Consider the following 18,908-nt stretch of genomic DNA (forward strand, 5'->3'; position numbering starts at 1 on the left):
GGGGAACACGGGTCATTTCAGCAGCACCTGAAGTAAGTAAAGCACTGACTTTGTCTATTACATGATTGTAAAATGTTTACAGACAATAAAGATTGATTTGATTTGAATATCCACTTATCATATTTATCTATCTTTCTAGTGGGGGACATAAAAAACATATATATATATATATTTATATAAATTTAAACAATACCAGGAAAAGCTGCATGATTTATAACTAAGCTAGCTTTAAGGGTAAGTGAAATTAGTAAATTAAGTAAAAAAAAACAGATTGCAGACACCGGATCGGGTCGAAAAATGCAAATTTGGGATTGGCTGGCATTGGGGTGAATTGGTGAATTGAATTGAATAATAATATTAAAATGGCGACGCGGGTCGCAGCATAACTAAACAAACTTTGTGACCTTTTTGTGTTGTCTAGTGAATATGTTGTCCTCTATTTTCGCTCGTGTTGTCTAACCCAGCAGAAAAATTTGGTAGGTTTTTTGAGTAAGATATTTATAACATCATCATGCCTAGACCTACGCATGTTGTTATTACCATATAAGTAGGGACCTAAGGGATTTTCCTATGCCTAGACTTGTTTCAAAGATGAATACTAATTTATAAACCCTTGATTATAATTCCGGCAGTCTAGTTTTTGTATATTTTGATAAGCTATATATTTAAGTTCCCCATGGAGCTTATAGGAAAGAACCGTAATGTGTCAGTGTCAATTAATAGGCCTAAAGATAAACTCAATCTACTAAGTTAAACTTAAGTAAGTTTAGGCCTAGGCCTATTTCTTCGCATCCTAAGGCTTTGGCACTTGGCTAAAATAGGCTATTAAGTGCTAAGCTTAAACTCTTTCATTTTGGTAAATAGTCTTCATCCCTTGTACCTAATAGTTTTTCCTAAATTTTGTGTTGGACGTTATTACACCGTAGGCCTTAGTCTTGTTTGTTATTTCATATCTATCTATGTATTAATAGGCAAGCATGTTTCTTTAAAACCTTTTTTCTTAGCTCACGTGAATCACTGATAAAATCTAGGCCTACGCATAACTTACTGTTAGAAAAGTATTTTTCTGTAGATGTGCAGAATCCCTTTTTATAACTTTGGCTAAATTAACCCTAGCAGTGGCCAATGTTAAAAGTGGGGAATGGCCAACCCATTTTGGCGATTTTGCAGACCTTTTTTTGAAAACTCGTAAAAATTCAACCGTACAAGTAAACCTAGCCAACCTTATATTCATTTTGTTCGGAAAGAACAGGAGAATCTAGAAATAGTGATATCATAATGATTTAGACAGTGTATTTTTTTGGTAAAGTGAAAAAAATAAAAAAATTTGAATTTTTTTTTTTGAAATTTCAAAAGCGGCCTCAGTATTTTTTTCTATGGATTTTTTATGGGAAATTCATTATATAGGCCTACATTTTGTAGACAATCTAATTCCCTACAATAAAATATATAACATGTTAGGCCTAAGAAAATATTTTTTATAAGTTTTTGGGGTGAAATATAATGACAAACGGAGAACCGAAAAAATTGAAAACCGTACAGTGTTAGTTTATGTTGTAAACAGTTCTATAATATATGTGTATACTAATAATGATATACAGGGTGTTTGGTACTCAGTGTGAAAAAAATTTTTTTGGTGTAAGTAAGTTATACAAAGTAAATGCAGTAGGTATGATGATGCATATAAAATGTCCCAAGTCTAAAAATTAGCTTCCCAAAGAATTATTTTATGTTTTTAAAAAATGACTTATGCTTTTAAATTTAATACAGCTATTTCTCAATTACCTGTAAATGGATTTGAGTAGACAATGTCATTTTCGTGTTCTACATTAAATTTTGAATAAGAACAATACAAAATGACAGAGGATCAGTTGTAAAAACTCCATCGTAAATAGATTCAAAGATAAAAATTAAGATGTTTGGTAAAAATTCAAAAAACATTGGTCAATTGCATTTGTTCACACCCTGTATACAAGAAAGTGTCGGAATATGTTAAAAACTGCGCCATTTTATAAGCTTTCCAACCATATGCTACACCATTGAGCTTTCTGTCTGCTTATGTACGCTTTCGTGTTTGAAGACTACAAAGCATGGCGTCTTTATCATTTAAAACATACTTAGAAAGTCAGCATGTATTAAAAAAAAGTTGTATTTTTGTTTCAGCTTGAACAGTAAAAACAGTAAAAAAGTTCCCTGTTTTCTGGTATTCAAACCACTAAAATAAACAAAAAAATATCTAAACCTCAATAGTGTAGCATATGGTTGGAAAGCTTATAAAATGGCGCAGTTTTTAACATATTCCGACACTTTCCTGTATACAGGGTGTGAACAAATGCAATTGACCAATGTTTTTTGCATTTTTATAAGACATCTTAATTTTTATCTTTGAATCTATTTACGATGGAGTTTTTACAACTGATCCTCTGTCATTTTGTATTATTCTTATTCAAAATTTAATGTAGAACACGAAAATGACATTGTCTACTCAAATCCATTTACAGGTAATTGAGAAATAGCTGTATTAAGTTTAAAAACATAGTTATTTTTGAAAAACATAAAATAATTCTTTGGGAAGCTAATTTTTAGACTTGGGACATTTTATATGCATCATCATACTGCATTTACTTTGTACTTAGGCCTACACCAAAAAATTTTTTTCACACTGAGTACCAAACACCCTGTATACATGTTTGTAAAGCTAATGAAGTAAGGACTTAAAAAAAGTCATAAAGTTTATGGTAAAAATAATTTTTTACCTATAAACATACGTATATAAAATAATGTTTTTATAATTTAGCGATTTCTCGAGAAACAAAATTCACAGTATTTAGTAGGCCACAACTTTTGTACCATTTTTTTTTTACTCCAAACCAACATAATAACTTAATCTTGTAGTGTATTCAATTACCTACATAAAAATGTACAACATGCTAGAAATATTTTTTTTGTAGGTACGTAGCGTAATAGGGACATAATAATACAATAGGTAACCGCAAATAAGTGTAAACTATAGCCTAGCCTACAGTGTTTGTTTGTGTTGTGAAACATTATGTAGGCTGATGATATGTAGCCTACATATTTGTAAAGCTAATGAAGTAAGGAATCCAAAAAAGTCATAAGTATGATGGTAAAAAGTTATTTTCAACTAAGTTATGATTATGTATCAATTTGAGAACGTCTTGAATTTTTTGCGCATTTCGAGAAAATGGAGTGTAGGCCTACAGTATTTAGTAGCCTATCTTATAATTTTTTTACCAAATTTTTTACAATCAAACCAATATAAACATGTTGTAGTGTATTCATTTACCTTTATAAAAATGTATAACACCTTGGGTAAATCATTATATAGCATAATATAGCACCTCTGAATGTTAGAATCGTCATTTTTGGACATGATGCTAACAAAATACAGTATTTAGTATAGGCTATTTTTTACCCCCAAACCATTATAAACATGTTGTAGTGTATTCATTTACCTTTATAAAAATGTATAACACCTTGGGTATATAATTATATAGCATATATAGCATGGCGAACTAAGGTCCGTCTCGTACAACAATCTCTGAATGTCAGAATTGTCATATTAGGACATGATGCTAACAAAATACAACCTTTTATGAACACTATTTCACACAATTCAGCAATATTTATGCATGAAGATTACTGTTATACACACACACAAACTTCACTAATACTAACACTACGAACTAATAACGTATTTAAGTAATAAATCGCGGATAACACGAGAACGAACACTATTACCGGCAACAACACAAACAAACAGTGGCGAATACAAGACAGCTGACAGACTGTAGCAGTAATGACTCACTTCCGTCGTCTACATGCGAGCATACAGAAATAACCCTGAGTGCAGGGCTGCCACTCTCTGAATCTATATTTCTTCCTCTTCAAAATGACATACTATATGACTAGTAATAATAAATTACACTGTATGTAATTCATATTTTCCACATCGTCACCTGACGACCATTGGCCATTTGTTAAAAATTTTGAAAACAGCTGTTTTCATAAAATCGTACCGGTTGTGCAATCAATATTTCGTTCTAAATATTACTACCACAATGAAGATAAAACCAATGGCTATTCAGTGGTACCACCCGCAACATCCCACGACGAAAATTACCCGAGCAGGGTAATGCCAAACAAGACGTGTTTTGCCAGTTCCCAAGTGTCGGCTGCAAAAGTCGTGCCGCGCCAAAAATTCATTTGATTTCTAATCGTCGTGACATTGTTATATACCTGCTAAGTACAGGGTTTGTTTAAATGTAATAAAATGAAAGTTCAGAATGTGATCTTTCGAATGGTATATATATTATTCTCATCTGAGTTGATTATACAAGTTTTTTTTAGCGCTAAAAGATTTCGGCCCACATCGTCACCAGACAACTTTGGCCATTCTAAGCATCAACGTCAGATCGTCACCAGACGACGATCGGCCACTGCTAGGGTTAGAATAGGCTAAAAAATAAGCACAAAATATGAATTTGAAATTTCAAAAAATTAACATGGGTCAGTAAATATGCATTTTAGGGTTTGCACGCGATTTTTGAATTTTTTTTTTTCATTCTAAGTAGGCCTATGTGGGTACTCAAATTAACCGTAATATTAAGCAGATCACGACTAATGCTAGAATGTTTTGGATCCGAGGTCAAATAAGCGAGATTTTCACGTAAAAATGAGATGCTATTTTGAATTATTGCTCCAACTTTTGTCTGTGTTGAAATACCAGCTGATTAGGATCAGCTGGTCATTATTTTATTATAATTGTTTATGTTTTAATTGAACAGGTAAAAGGGATGATACTAAGCATAACCTAACTAGCCTAACCTACCCTAACCTAACCTAACCTAACCAACCTACCCTAACCTAACCAACCTAACATAACCTAACCAAACCTAACCTAACCCAACCAACCTAACCTAACATAACCTAACCTAACCAACCTAACCTAACCTAACCAACCTACCCTAAACTAACCTAAACAAATTTCCCAATTTCAGGCATATTTCCCATAATTCTCCCGACTAACTACCGCCGCATCAACCTAGGCTTTTCCTGAGTTTTATGAGAATTATTACATGGACAGTACCCACCCCCCCCCCTATAATTCAAATACCCCCACCGCAGCAAACCTGCAGACTAAGCAAATTTCCATTTACCTGGCAGGATTTCTAAGTACCGGTACAAAAATATTCCCTAAAAATTATCAGATTTATTTCCTAAACATTATTTTTAGTGAGTAATTAGGTTTGCTGCTACAGGGAAGATATTGAGGTGTGTTTTTATTGCAATGTTGATAGCTTAGTATGAAATAAACAAAAATTCCAAATTTGGTTGAAATTAGGCCTATCCATAAACAAGGAACTACAACAGTTTATTTAGGCTACTCTCCATAAGAATAACATGGGAATTTTAAATATAAAATTTTTTAAATTATCTCTGCAACCGTTTGGCATACTGTTTAGTTTTATAAAAAGTAAAAAGTATTTTTTTAACATTCAAGTTGTTTCTCTTTATTCCAAGACTTGTAAGTAAGTAATATACAAACATCTCCCTTTTTTAGCCGTCTTGACTGTCCTTCTTTTTTAACATAGATTCAGGGCCTGATTACCCATTAGGCTAATTAGGCTGGAGCCTAGGGCGCCAGTCAGCCAAGTGTTTTAGGGGGGGCGCCAGACAGCTACGACTTAAAGTTGGATCTGGGGGCGTAAAGGCCCTAATAAAAGGCCTAGGTAATTAACAGTTAATTTAGAAAGTACGTATATTATTGTTTGGTTTTTTGATATTTTAGGTTAGGTCTACTTTTGGTTTAATACAATCATATGTTCAATAAACTGTAAAATAAATACATTATTTTAAATCAAAAAGTTTTACATTCCTTGAACAACCGATTTGTTACTATTTTAAGCCTCGTTCGCACTGGTGCAGCACAACGAGATTGGCGGCCGTCATGGCATTTGTTCAGCATTGAACATAAGGCGAAAAATTGTGTGACGGCTGCCCGTCCGTGCCGTGCCGCCCTAGTGCAAACGAAGCTTTATAAGGTCGTACTGTGAACTTAGTTTAAACAATGTCTTAACCTTCTGTATCTATACTCGACCAGAATTAATAGTGCCTATGACTATGTCATATTGTTTAGCTCTTGAATTTAAAATATTATCTCAAAGTCAATAAATTTGCAGTTTTAAAAGTTCCTAATCAAACCATGCATTAATTTGTGATCAGCTTTCTTTTGTTTTTAAATAAACTGAATAGTAGTATAATGCCTTTGGTATTTTTTAATTTTTGAATTCAGAATTAGTATTCATACTTTGAAATTTTGAAAGTGGTGGCAGAGAGGAGGGCTAGCGGTAGGGAGGAGGGGGGGGGGCGCGAAAAACATCAGCCTACTGGCGACTAGAGCCTTAATCAGGCCCTGCATAGATTTAATTTTTCTTATATCTTCTATTACTGATAAACCATTAGCAACAGTATCTACAGTACCTTCTTTATTAAATTTAAACTTAGACAAGATTTCAGCCCTAGGATTGGAGTACATTCTCCACTGACCACTACTAACTTTACAACATCCATTTTATTTTCTGTCTCAATCTGTGCATCTATATGTATCCTACTGGATTTATTTGAAACCCCCCGAATGAAATTAGTTTGCTTAGGTTTTTCTTCATCCTATTTTGTAGTTTATTTAGTTTTACAAAGGAATATGAGACAATGTCTACTTCAGACCCAGTATCAAGTTTCATTCTCTTACATTGAACCCTTCAACTTTAACACTTTTATACCAAGCTTCTTCTTGATTACCAATGGAATCAACTACACAAACTGTGTTAATCTCATAGCCTTGGTAATTAGGCACAAAAGAACTACTACTTTGATCAGTTACTTTGTTACATTTCTCATTAGAAAGAATATTTAAGTTTGTCCTACACACACTTGCAAAATGATTTGACTTTTTGCATTTACTACAGATCTTACCCCAAGCTGGACATTGTTGTTTTCCATGACTACCATTACATCTGGAACATTTAAAATATCTTTTACCTGTTTGGTCTATTTGATTCCTCTCCTCCAACTTACGTGTTCCAGCAAAGGTTTTAGTTACTTGATGAACTTCTTTCTTCTCATCATGAATATTTGTAATTTGAAGTACTTCTTTCTTCTCATTGATTTTATTCATATTTTATTCTGTTAACTCCATTGTTTGGCAGGTTTCTATTAGCCTACCTTTTCCAATTTTAAATCTTCTCTCAAAAGTTTTTCTTGGACATTTTTTGAACTTAATCTCAGTATTATCTGAGCTCTCAACAGTTTTTCCTCCTGTTCTTCAAATTTTCATGGTTTGACCAAATTTTTTAGGTCCGAATAGAATTTATTAAATGGTTCATCTTGTTGCTGCTTTCTTTTGAAAAACTTATAAATATCCATGATTTCATTCCTTCTTGGCGTGCAATACTTCTCTAGTGTCTCTAATATCGTTTTTACTGTTTCTGGTTCATCTTGTTTGAAATCTTTATAAATTTTCAATGCTTCTTTTCCTAGTAGGTTTTTAAGCCTTGCTGCTTGTATAGAGTTACCTAGGTTTCTTTTCGGTTTCAGTGGCTATAAAATATATCTCCACTTCTTCTTTAAATGTCCTAAAATTTTCCTCCAAGTTGCCTTCAAGGCTTAGGATATCCGGTTTGTTAAATTCCATTTCCATGTATATTCTTCTGATATTATTCTTAATCAAATCTTTACCGACTGCGCCATGTTTAGTTTTATAAAAAGTAAAAAGTATTTTTTTAACATTCAAGTTGTTTCTCTTTATTCCAACACTGTTTACAATTCAATGTTATTGCTTAATTATTATTGACAACATCTGTTAAACAAATTATTTCAAACAAAGACTTGTAAGTAAGTTATATACAAACACATACAACAATGCTTCAATACACAAAATTATTTATTTTTTTCAGCTTTACAAAATGGTTTAGAGAGAAATTATGAAATTTTGTGTTTTTAGGGTAAATAATGGGGAAAATCAATTTTTACCCCATAAAGCCCCCCATATATTTACACTTTTAGGGACTTTTTCCCATAGTCCTTCCGATTATGCTGGTTTGCGAACTCGTTCGAATAAACGTAGGTTTACACGTTCATACCAAATTTCATTAAAATTGATATATATATAAATATATATAACTATATATTATATATGAATTTGAACGGATGGTGTTTTTGGTCTCTGGGGACATCAAAACGAAAAAGTAAATCAGTCCCGGGTCTAGGTCTTATTGTGCCACCTACGGTAATAGCTAATTCCCTAAAGAGAATAGCTTATTCCCTAGTTTCATATTTTGTTGTGGTGTTTCCGGACCAATTGATTGACAAATAAATAAAAGGTTAAAATACCTGCTTGTCGCCTTGTGGTCCAAGGCTTGGCCTCCACTGAACTTGGACCACAAGGCGACAAGCAGGTATTTTAACCTTTTATTTATTTGTTATTCCCTAGGCCTATATGGAAATTCGACGACAGATAGAGGAATGGCGTTTGCTCAATTGAATTTCTCACCTTAAAAAATAGGGGTTAAACATATTTTAAACCCCCCAGGTTGCCAGGTAGCTCTAGAACATACACACTGGGGGCAGAGTCCTAGGTCAATATCGAAGTGGGAGTAGTTCTGTGTTCTCGGAGCTGTACCTTTATTTTTGTTCAATTTGAGCCCAGTCGTAATCAAATACCAAGACAGATAGCGTGACGGCGATAGTTCCATCGAGTACCTCACCCCAAAAATAGGGCGTAAAAAATACATGTACCCCCCCCCCTATAACTCAAAAATGAAGACAGATAGCGTGACGGTGGTAGTTCCATCGAATTCCTCACTCAAAAAAGGGGGGGTTGGCCTATACAGTGGTTTGTACTGCCTTTCTGACAAACTTCCTAGAGTCATATACTTTTAGTAAAGTGAAAAGGGGAAAAAGAGTGTTAAAAAATGGTGTATTTGTATTAATGAAAATATTTAATCTATTTTAAAGAAAAAAACTTTATATGTTTTATTAGGGGAGCATTTTCCCTCCTTGTAAGAGGAAAAGGGGGGGGGGGTCCTAGGGGGCAATGGTTCCATTGAATCCCTTGCCCCATAAATCATTTTGTTCATGGGTTTTTACTGCCTTACCGACAAAATAGAAGAAATACCAGGAAAAGGGAAAAATCCCTGTCAAAAACCCCACTCCCCAGAGACATACACCGACTGGCAATTATTCTGTGTATCAGCAATGGGAAACAATTGTAATTTTGATATGTCTAGCCTACTATACATATTAAAGGTCAGGTGCAGGTTTTTCACAATAAATAAAAAAATGCAATCAGTTTTTGTTGGAGAGATTCCTAATTAGCTGTAAAACGAAGGTTAAAATTTTGAATCTAAGGTTTATTGAACGGTAGCCTACTGATGGTAGGCCCTAATTGATATCAATATGGTGTGTTCTGGACGGGTCCGTATGTGGGCTGAGGAGAACAAACAGCTGTGTATACTTGACTTAATGCGGAATGAAATCAATTTGTTCTGAAACTTAATCAGCTCTTATTTAGGCATGTGGGAAAGGCAGGATGTACTTTATGTGGATTTTTGACTGCATTAAATCCTTTGAAGTTAGCTTGGATTTGGTAAGTTAAAGATTAGGTTATAATGAACCAACTAATTAATTTATGTTAAGTTACCTCCAGACTGTTTTTGCACAATTGAAATAATGGTTGAAACACAATAATAACAGTTATACAAAATGCAAGCATTACAAAAAATATCCTAACCCTTAAGTTACCATACCTAAATCTAACCTAACTTCAAAGGACATAATGCAGTCAGGAATCCACATAAAGTCCGATCTATCCTCCTCACATGCCTTTTTTGTCATCAAATGCTAAGTTATTTTAAAAATTGATATCAAGGCTGGGTTAGGTTAGAGACCTTAGTTTAAAATATAGGCTGATTCATAACTTTCTTACTGCAGTAACTTAACTTAATATCTCAACTCAATATACCTGCACATCTTTGCCGCGGCCTAGTAAAATGTGTGGAGCCGTTTATTATTGGGGTTTCGTTTCTTAAACTGGTACTCTGCCAGGTACCCAACGAAATGCTGGGACTTCACCTCGTAGGCTTATTTAGGGATGTGGTCACGAACGGCGTAGTTTTAATGTAAGTTACTATAACATAACTTAGGTAAGTTACATGTCACGAAACTAACAAAAAAAAATCATCAGTTTAAGCAAGGAATAAATGTAGGCCTAAAGAGAAAGAAATTTAATTTTTTTAATTTTTACAGTGTAAACATTATTTTACCTTTGTACATAAGTTATGATAACTTAGGCCCAAGCTCTGAAAACAATAACAGTTGAGTCTTTCTTTTACGTGTTTGGGAAGTGACAGAGCGACTAAGTCCTAGGCTATAATAGGCCTATGCTTCATTGAGAATTAACTTAAGTTATGGTGTGTAATTCATTTTATTTATTTAAGTACCAGTAATCTGGAACATGAATCTTTCTACTTAGTTTTAACTTTAATGTCTTGGGTTACAGTAAACAATCATGTACAATGGAATCGGTTTACCAACTGCTCGAGGATCTGGAACCAATGGCTATGTGCAGAGAAACTGGGCAGCTGTGCGAAAAACAAAGGACAAAGTTAATTACAAAACCGAAGAGGAATTGGAAAAACTGGACGCAGCAAACAACCGACAACCCAACAAGGAAATTCTGGATCATGAAAGAAAAAGAAAAATTGAAGTAAAATGCATTGAACTGGAACAGTTATTAGAGGATCAAGGGTAAGTTCTAATTAGGCCTATTTACTTTGCAGTAAAAAACATTTATTAGTACCTAGTCTTAAAAAAAATAAAGTAAGTTAAGAGTCCTCCTATTTCAGACTAACTAAACTGGGATTAAACCCTCTTCCAATTATTGAGAATATCTTATAAACAAATTTTCAAAATAATATTCTACCACGTACTGATGGTGAGATCATCACGGTTGTGGTTAATGTCTGTGTAGCTGCGATCACCAAAGATTACCGCCTTATGGCCACAATCACGAGAGATGGTGTCGACCTTGTAGTGTAGGTAGGAGATGATTTCAAGAAGCTTGTCACAATCACAGCAGCTATTAAAAGCTTCTCTTTGTTACTGGAGAATTAAGTTTAGCTAGAAAATTGGTTTCATGAATGTATCTGTTACGAACGCTGGCCACTGAGTAGGTTATTTATAAACCAATCAGAAGCTTGAACAGTCCACATTATACATCTCATAGGACTACAGTACATGTTAAATAGACCAAATATAAAATAGTGTTATTGAAACAATATGCTTCTCAGATAGCATGCACAGATTTTCATGTTGAAAGGCTTTTGTAACTTCTAGGCTAAAACATTTTAATACATATTTTTAATTTTTTTAAAGGAAGGGTCAGAGGTTTAGTTGATATCTAACCTCAACGTGAGCTGTTCGTAGATACTAATTTGACTAATGAATGAATATCAGAGACCAAACTCAGTCATAAGTACAGTGATTGATTTTAATAAAAAATTCAAATAGGCCTATCAAATGTTTATCTTGCTTAGAAAAATACAAACTTAAATTTGTAATCTCTAATTGAATGACCCTACAGGTTGATGATTGATTTGCAGTGTAGATTTTAAGTATAAAATGGAACTATCTGAAAAAATAGGTAGATCTACTGAAGAAGCACATACATAAAATTTTAAATCTGAAAATAAAATAGTATTTCATTAACAGGTATTTCTTGAAATGCGGAATGATTTGAATGATGAGAAAAATAAAATTTCATATTATAAATACGAGGTGAACCATTAGCAAGATTCACATTTTAATAGGGTTGAAAATTAATCTCCAAGGCATAAAAATTGATCCAATAGCCTTTTACATTTCAACTAGCTGTATGCCCATTCTACTCATGGGGATCTTTTGGTCAGTTAAAATCTTATTAGGCCTACTGTATATTCAGATCAGCAGTTGGAAGTTTGCATTTTTCAATATATGCAGGCAAAACTAGTATGGGAATACTCTTAACCTTTGCAAACACAATATCTGACAGTTTCAAGCCAAACCAAATGCTTCGCGGTTAAATGTCACCCGGATATAAATCTTTCTAGTCTTATTTGATATCCAAGGTTTAAACACGAAAAATGATCGATGATGCATAGCTCTAAGGTATAACTAAAAACTACTTGCCACAGTGATTAAAAGTAGTCACATACTACCTCACCATTATAGGCCACACTTTATTCCGTTGACATTTTCGTTGAAGTGTGCTTATGAATTCATTGGCGATGAATACATGTGAAGTTACTGGACGATTTTTTTCAGTTGTGAAGATGTCCAGTTTTAGGTGTAGTATTCTTTGTTATTTTTCATTTTAAGCAGTTGCAGTTTTTAATTTGTGATTTTATCTTTTTAACTTGTTATGTACATTTTTCAATATATTTTTCCCTCAATATCTTATACAGGGTGTCCCGTAACTCTCTGGACACATGTATATAGCGTTATTGCTTATGTCAAGACAAACACATTTCACTATAGGAACATGGGTCTGTGGTGCCTAGTTTGCTGTCTGTCCGTATTTATGTGTTTTTTACAAAAACATTAATAACTCCAAAACGGTTTGAGATACAGCGTTGAGATTTTGCAAAAATGTTTTTAAACACCTAAAAAATCATAAACCGTTTTAAAATGGCGGTCATTTAAAATATTTGAAGCCAAATTTCACAAAAACCGTTAACTTTACAAACAAATTTCAAGAGACAAAAAAGTTACTAAATTTTATGCAGTTTTCTATGATACCTTATTTGTTAAGAATGGATAAACAATAACTGAGAAATGTGTTCTTTTCATAATGCATGACCACTTTTCTCTGTTTAAACAATGCTAATAGCCTACTCCTTTTACGTTGTCTAAACAGGGCCGGTTCAACCCATATGCGAACTACGCGGCCGCATTTCGTGGCACCAACGTAATAATTTTTTTTTTTAACAATGTAATTTTGTTTATTTTTGCTCAGAGTTCAAGCATTCAAAGCACCACAATAAAGGCATTTATTCTGTTTGTACCAACAGCACTTGAAAAATGATTATATTTGTACAGCACTACAACAAAGACTTAATGCCATTTGCAGTTTCGTTTCGATTTGTAGTGAGGTGACGCTCGGCAGCGTACAGCGCGGCGCCTTTGGGTTTAATTTCATGATTCATGCTCGAGATAAACAAGCGCGCAGCACCACTTGTCACAACAAGAAACTTCCCCCTCCCTTCCCTCCCTTCTACTTCTGATAACTCTCCCCTCCTGAAGCAGAGCATTGCGTTGTATTGTATTGCACTCTTTTAGTTGTATACGTACACCTGTTCTGAACCAGATTGATACCGACTCAGCAATTAAAGAATTTGCCAAGATCAAAGCTAGGAGAATTAATTTTTAACTGCTAAGAGCTTTTGAACTGTTCAAATTGAAATTTTTTATTCTTTTTTGTCAAAGTAATAAGTTTGTTTTTTCATGTTTTCTTCATGTTGAATGCGTTCAATTAAAAATTCCTCTCTTGTCATCTACCTACACCTGTTTTTCATTGTAATAGGCTTTGTAAAAACTTATATCGTATCCAAGTTATCCTGTAAAAATTGTTTTCATATTTAGAAATAAATTTTAACTTAGGCCGTGATGCTCGTCAAGCATGACGTCACGATAGACGACGGCAATGACGTAGGTATTTATTTATTTATTTTCCAAGGAAAGATTAAAACAAGCAGCTGATCACAAATGGCAAACATTGCGCCATTGCCGTCTTCTATAGTGACGTCATGCTTGACGAGCATTACGGACTGTTTTTTTAGTGTGGCCTTGGTTTTGCTAAAGTTTATATGATGAGTAAAAGTGTAAAAATGTTAAATTTCTGGGAATAATAAACAGTCTTTTATTGCAAGTATTCTTCTAACCTAAACTTATAAAAAAGTTCTCTTCCCAAAATCGTTAGGAAAAAATTCACAAATATAGTTAAGTAATGTTCATGGGTTGTGGGGGGAGTGGGTGGGGTGGTAAGGGGGGATTCTAAGTGGCGCTGATTCGGGTGTTCGCTTAGCTCTGAAAAATTCCTAGAACCGGCCCTGTGTCTAAATATGTTTACAATCATCTGTTATACATACATCAATCAGTAGTTTTAAAACATAACAGCTGATTGAATAATTTGTTTTTGCTATTTATAAAAGTACCATGTTGTCTGAACATGTCTGAAAACCAAATGTCTTATGATTAGGACATTGCCTGTTCGGATAGTGTTCTGCAATCTCGCCGTTCCTCTTGTACTACCACGAGCCATTCCAAAAAGTAGACCATATCACAGTACTGTACTCTTCTAATGTGTTTGCTCACATTCAGTACTAAACAGCCAACTTAATAACGTAAAAACACAATAAATAATGATTTAAACTAGGTTGTAAGAATCGTAAGTAAAGACTTGCAGTAATGTTCAGACAACAATACTATTATAAATAACAAAAACAAATTATTCTGTAACGACCCAAAAGCCGTCAAGGGGTTAAAAGCCGTTTTTAAGTTTTATTTAGAAGTATTAGTTTTCGTTCGGGGTAAACCGCGCCCGCGTTGACAACGGCATCGAAGGAGCAGGCCTACGTCATCGTAGTGGGGAGGAAATTAGTTAGCTACCCTGCCGCCAGGAGCGATGGGGAAGAAGGGCCAGAGGAGCCGACCTCGAGTTCAGTTGTCTACCCGCCTCAGATTGATAAGGACGTCGCTGTTTGGAGCAATCCAACAATTAGTAAAGACCCGAGTCATCCTGGTGAGTTAAATAAAGTTTTCCCCTTGGTGGTGGAGCCCTTAACTATTGTGTGCTGCCGTTATAGAATTTCGTTTAATTTTAGTTGTAGAGAAGTTTAATTTTATTTTAATTGTGCCGCAATTGCGCGCTGCGCGCGACTTGCACGCTTTTTCCCGCCGTCAGCACACATACCCTCGGCTCTTACTTGCCACGAAATTTATTCAATTCACCCGAGTAATATCCGTGGGGATTATTCCGTTACCCCGAGCCGTCCTACATAAATTTGGTTTAAGAAACCCCGTACCGACTCTGGTGATCGACCGAGTCAAATTTTCCCGACACGTTTACTTTGGTGATTACCAAGTATAACGACCGAGTCTCGTTTTAGTTAAGTTTCTAATTAATTAGGTTATTCGCATTCATCATAGGTTATTCAAAATTCTAAATTTAACTTCACATATTTTTCGAGTGGCTATGATGAGCACTTGTTAAAGGTAAGCTTAACATTGTAAGCATTATTGTTGTATTTAATATTCTGAGCCAATAAACTCGAAACGATCATTAATTAACGAACACGTTAGAGTCCTGGACTATCTCATTGTAGGCTAAGCTATCTGGACAAGTTTAAGGTGTGACCTAATTTCAGGTGAGGCGACAATTACATACTTTAAAATCTCAATTTTGTCTCCCAACCCGAAATTTTGTCATAATTCAATCAGCTGATATGTTTTAAAACTCCTGATTGACGTATAACAGATGATTGTAAAGATTTTTAGACAATGTAAAATGAGTATTAGCATTGTTTAAACGGAGAAAAGTGGTCATGCATTATGAAAAGAACACATTTCTCTGTTATTATTTATCCATTCTTAACAAATAAGGTATCCTTGAAAACTGCATAAAATTTACTGTTTTGTCTCTTGCAATTTGTTTGCAAAGTTAACAGTTTTTGTGAAATTTGGAGTAAAATATTTTAAATGACCGCCATTTTGAGACGGTTTATGATTTTTTGTATAATTTTAAACGAATATAGGTCTTAATAAGATATTGCAAAATCTCAATGCTGTATCTCAAACCGTTTAGGAGTCATTAATGTTTTTGTGAAAAACACATAAATACAGATATACGGTAAACTAGGTACTATAGACCCATGTTCCTATGGTGAAATTTGTCTTGACCTAATCAATCCGAGTCCTGCAGTCACGGTAACGTCATAATCGTCTTGCACGATCGCGGCGAAACTCTGTTCATCTCCTGCGGCCATGTAGACACATATCATCCAATTCCCGTGGTCACGGTAACGTCATAATCGTCTTGCACGATCGCGGCAAAACTCTGTTCATCTCCCGCGGCCATGTAGACACATATCATCCGATTCCCGCAGTCACGGTAACGTCATAATCGTCTTGGACGATCGCGGCAAAACTCTGGCAGTCTCCTGCAGTCACGGTTACGTTGTTGTCGTCTTGCATGATCGTGGCAAATTCATTAAATAATATTTTTCGGCCCTGTAGACTTATCATCCTATCCTAAATCGCGGCAAATCTCTTCTCTGTTTATATGCCACAGCCCTGTAAACGACATCATTGTCTCCCGCAGTCGTGACAATAGCAGTAATTTTCTGATTGTACGATCTTCACAGAAGAGTCGGGTATTTGTATCGGAATCGACTTTTATCGATCGATTCTTAATACTGATACCATTGTCCAAGTATTGGTGGTATCGAGAATTGTCACATCCCTAGTTGTAAAACTATTTAAATTAAGTAATTTGTTAAACTTGATGAATCATTACTTTTTTCAGATGTCCTCAAACCGAGATTGACTCCAAAATAGCTGCTTACCGAACCATGCTGCTGGGAAGTGACAGCAATGCAGATGAGAAACCTTGTGACGAGTACGGCAGAGTTATGTGAGTAATATGTTTCATTTTACATTGGTGGCGTATGGCTGTCTAAATAAGCCAATTGGTTATTTCCAGGCTGCGTCTTAAAAATTTGCTCAACTAGATTTCGTTGAATGATTTCTAAGGTTAGCAACAGCCATTGCACTGATGTGGCAGAGATAAATCTGAGACTTAATGGTTTGCTTGACATGCTTAGCTTGGTCAGTCGGGCCTCAGCCTTTGTTGATGTTGGACCTTGTATATGCCGCTCGTCGGAAAAATGGTAGGCATCGTAATTGAGCAATGTGTTAACGTGAAATTTTTAGTGAAGGTGGGTGATTCCGCAACAGAGACTTATTCTCTCTTACAACAAGTGTTTAGGGAAGAATGTATGTCACGTACAAGTGTTTCAAAGAAGGGAGAGAAGATGATGAAGGTGATCCGCGCCTAGGTCTTCAACCTCGAAGACGGATGAAAACATTAAGAAAAATAGACAAAGTAATCTGTCAAGATCGTAGATTGAGTATCCGTGCAGTTGACGAGACTGTGGGAATTGAGAAAGAATTGGTTCATCAAGTATTAAATGATAATTTTAATATGAGAAAAGTGTGTTCCAAAATGGTGCCAAAAATCCTCACGCTACGGATGGAAATCTGTTCTGACATCTTAAATACCCCGCCGCAGCAATCTTGCAGCAATGTTGTAAATTTCTATTTGCTGAATTGATTTTAAATTAAAACTCTTTATATAGGCTAACATAAGGTTTAACAAGTATCTAGGTTTGCTGCTACAGCGAAGCCAATAAAGTGGGGTTTTTAATAAAATATTAGTAGCTAAGCATAAAATAAATAAATTTGCCAAGTTTGATCAAAATAGGCCTATATCCATAAACAAGCAAACTACAAAATTTTACAATATTCTCCATAAAAATAACAAAGAAATTTTAAATTTACTTTTTTTAATTTTCTTCGTAACCATTAATTGTACAAAAACACTTTGATATACTAAATTATTTGTCTTTTAAGCTAAAAATAATCTAGAGAGAAATTGGGAAATTTTGTGTTTTGAGGGTCAAAAATGAAGAAAAATAATTTTTTACCCCATAAAACAAATTGTTGGTAAAACCCCATTCCCATGGTCCGATTTTGCTGGTTCGCAAACTCATTCAAGTTCATCCCCCCTTACACCTTCAAACCAAATTTCATAAAAATCGGACAAAATTACACAAGTTATCGCGTTTACGGACACATATATGAACCTATTTATACATATATAACATTTTTAACGGATGGTGTTTTTGGCCTCTGGCGACATCACAATGAAAAAGCAAATTGGTCCCGGGCCTAGGTCTTATTGTGCCACCTACGGTAATAGCTAATTCCCTATAGGGAAATTCGCAAAAAAACATCAGGGAAGATCCTGAATTGTTGGAAAGAGTTATCACGTGTGAGGAATCAGGGTTTTTTACCCATGCAGAAACCAAGCGACAAGAAATAATGCACTGGAAGAGTCTGAATTCACTAAACCAATGAAGAAAGCTCAAATGTCAAATTAAAAATTAAAGACCTGATGATTTTTTTTTTACATCCATGGAATAATGTATACAAATTGGGTTCCTCCTGAAGGTCAAACCGTGAATAAAGAATACAACCTTGGGGTTTTGGCCACCCTCTGTGAGCGAGTGCGAAAAAAGCTACCAAGTTGTGGAAGAACAAGTCGTGGATTCTAAATCAGGACAACGCCCCAGCCCACAATGCACAAGTGGTGTTCAGTATTCATTAGGCTCGTCACACACTGCGTCCGGTCCGGTAAAATCGGATCAGATAAATTCCAAAACCATTAATTCAAATGGAAGTCCCTTCACTGAATCCGGTCCAGTGCGTCAGGTGCGGTCCGGTAAAATTATTTCGGTCGAGAAGCGATAGGCTTCCGGCTAGCTTCCGACGCCGGAGAGCTCGCGCATGCGCTGACGTCTTGTCAGTGACAATAAAATAGTTTAGGCAATAGTAAAAAAATAGATAGAAGAAATACAAAATAGTTAGGTGCGCGCACCGTACTTGGGTGACTAATCACTGCAGCCGCCATGTTGGATAGGTGCGAAGCGTTGGAAACAGGTTTCACTCTGTATCGTTTGGCATGCCCGGTCTATTATAATTCTGTGGTCGCTGATTGAAGGTGATACGGTAAA

At 35.0% G+C, this 18,908-nt stretch overlaps 1 protein-coding gene across 2 annotated transcripts in view; it reads left to right on the forward strand.

The window, feature by feature from the left end:
- The first annotated feature begins 333 nt into the window (after positions 1-333).
- Positions 334-18,908, forward strand: part of LOC128985910 (serine/arginine repetitive matrix protein 4) — a 136,001-nt gene continuing 117,426 nt past the window's right edge. For both annotated transcript variants that reach the window (XM_054405891.1, XM_054405892.1), the window contains exons 1-3: positions 334-476; positions 10,580-10,827; positions 16,640-16,747. In XM_054405891.1, the coding sequence (XP_054261866.1) occupies positions 10,589-10,827; positions 16,640-16,747 (347 nt within the window). In that variant the 5' untranslated portion in view covers positions 334-476; positions 10,580-10,588. The remainder of the gene's footprint in view (positions 477-10,579; positions 10,828-16,639; positions 16,748-18,908) is intronic.

The sequence above is a fragment of the Macrosteles quadrilineatus genome, unplaced genomic scaffold, assembly GCF_028750875.1.
Source record: "Macrosteles quadrilineatus isolate MER2022 unplaced genomic scaffold, UCM_ALF_1.0 Scaffold_2__2_contigs__length_208266976, whole genome shotgun sequence".
Taxonomy (NCBI): Eukaryota; Metazoa; Arthropoda; class Insecta; order Hemiptera; family Cicadellidae; genus Macrosteles; species Macrosteles quadrilineatus.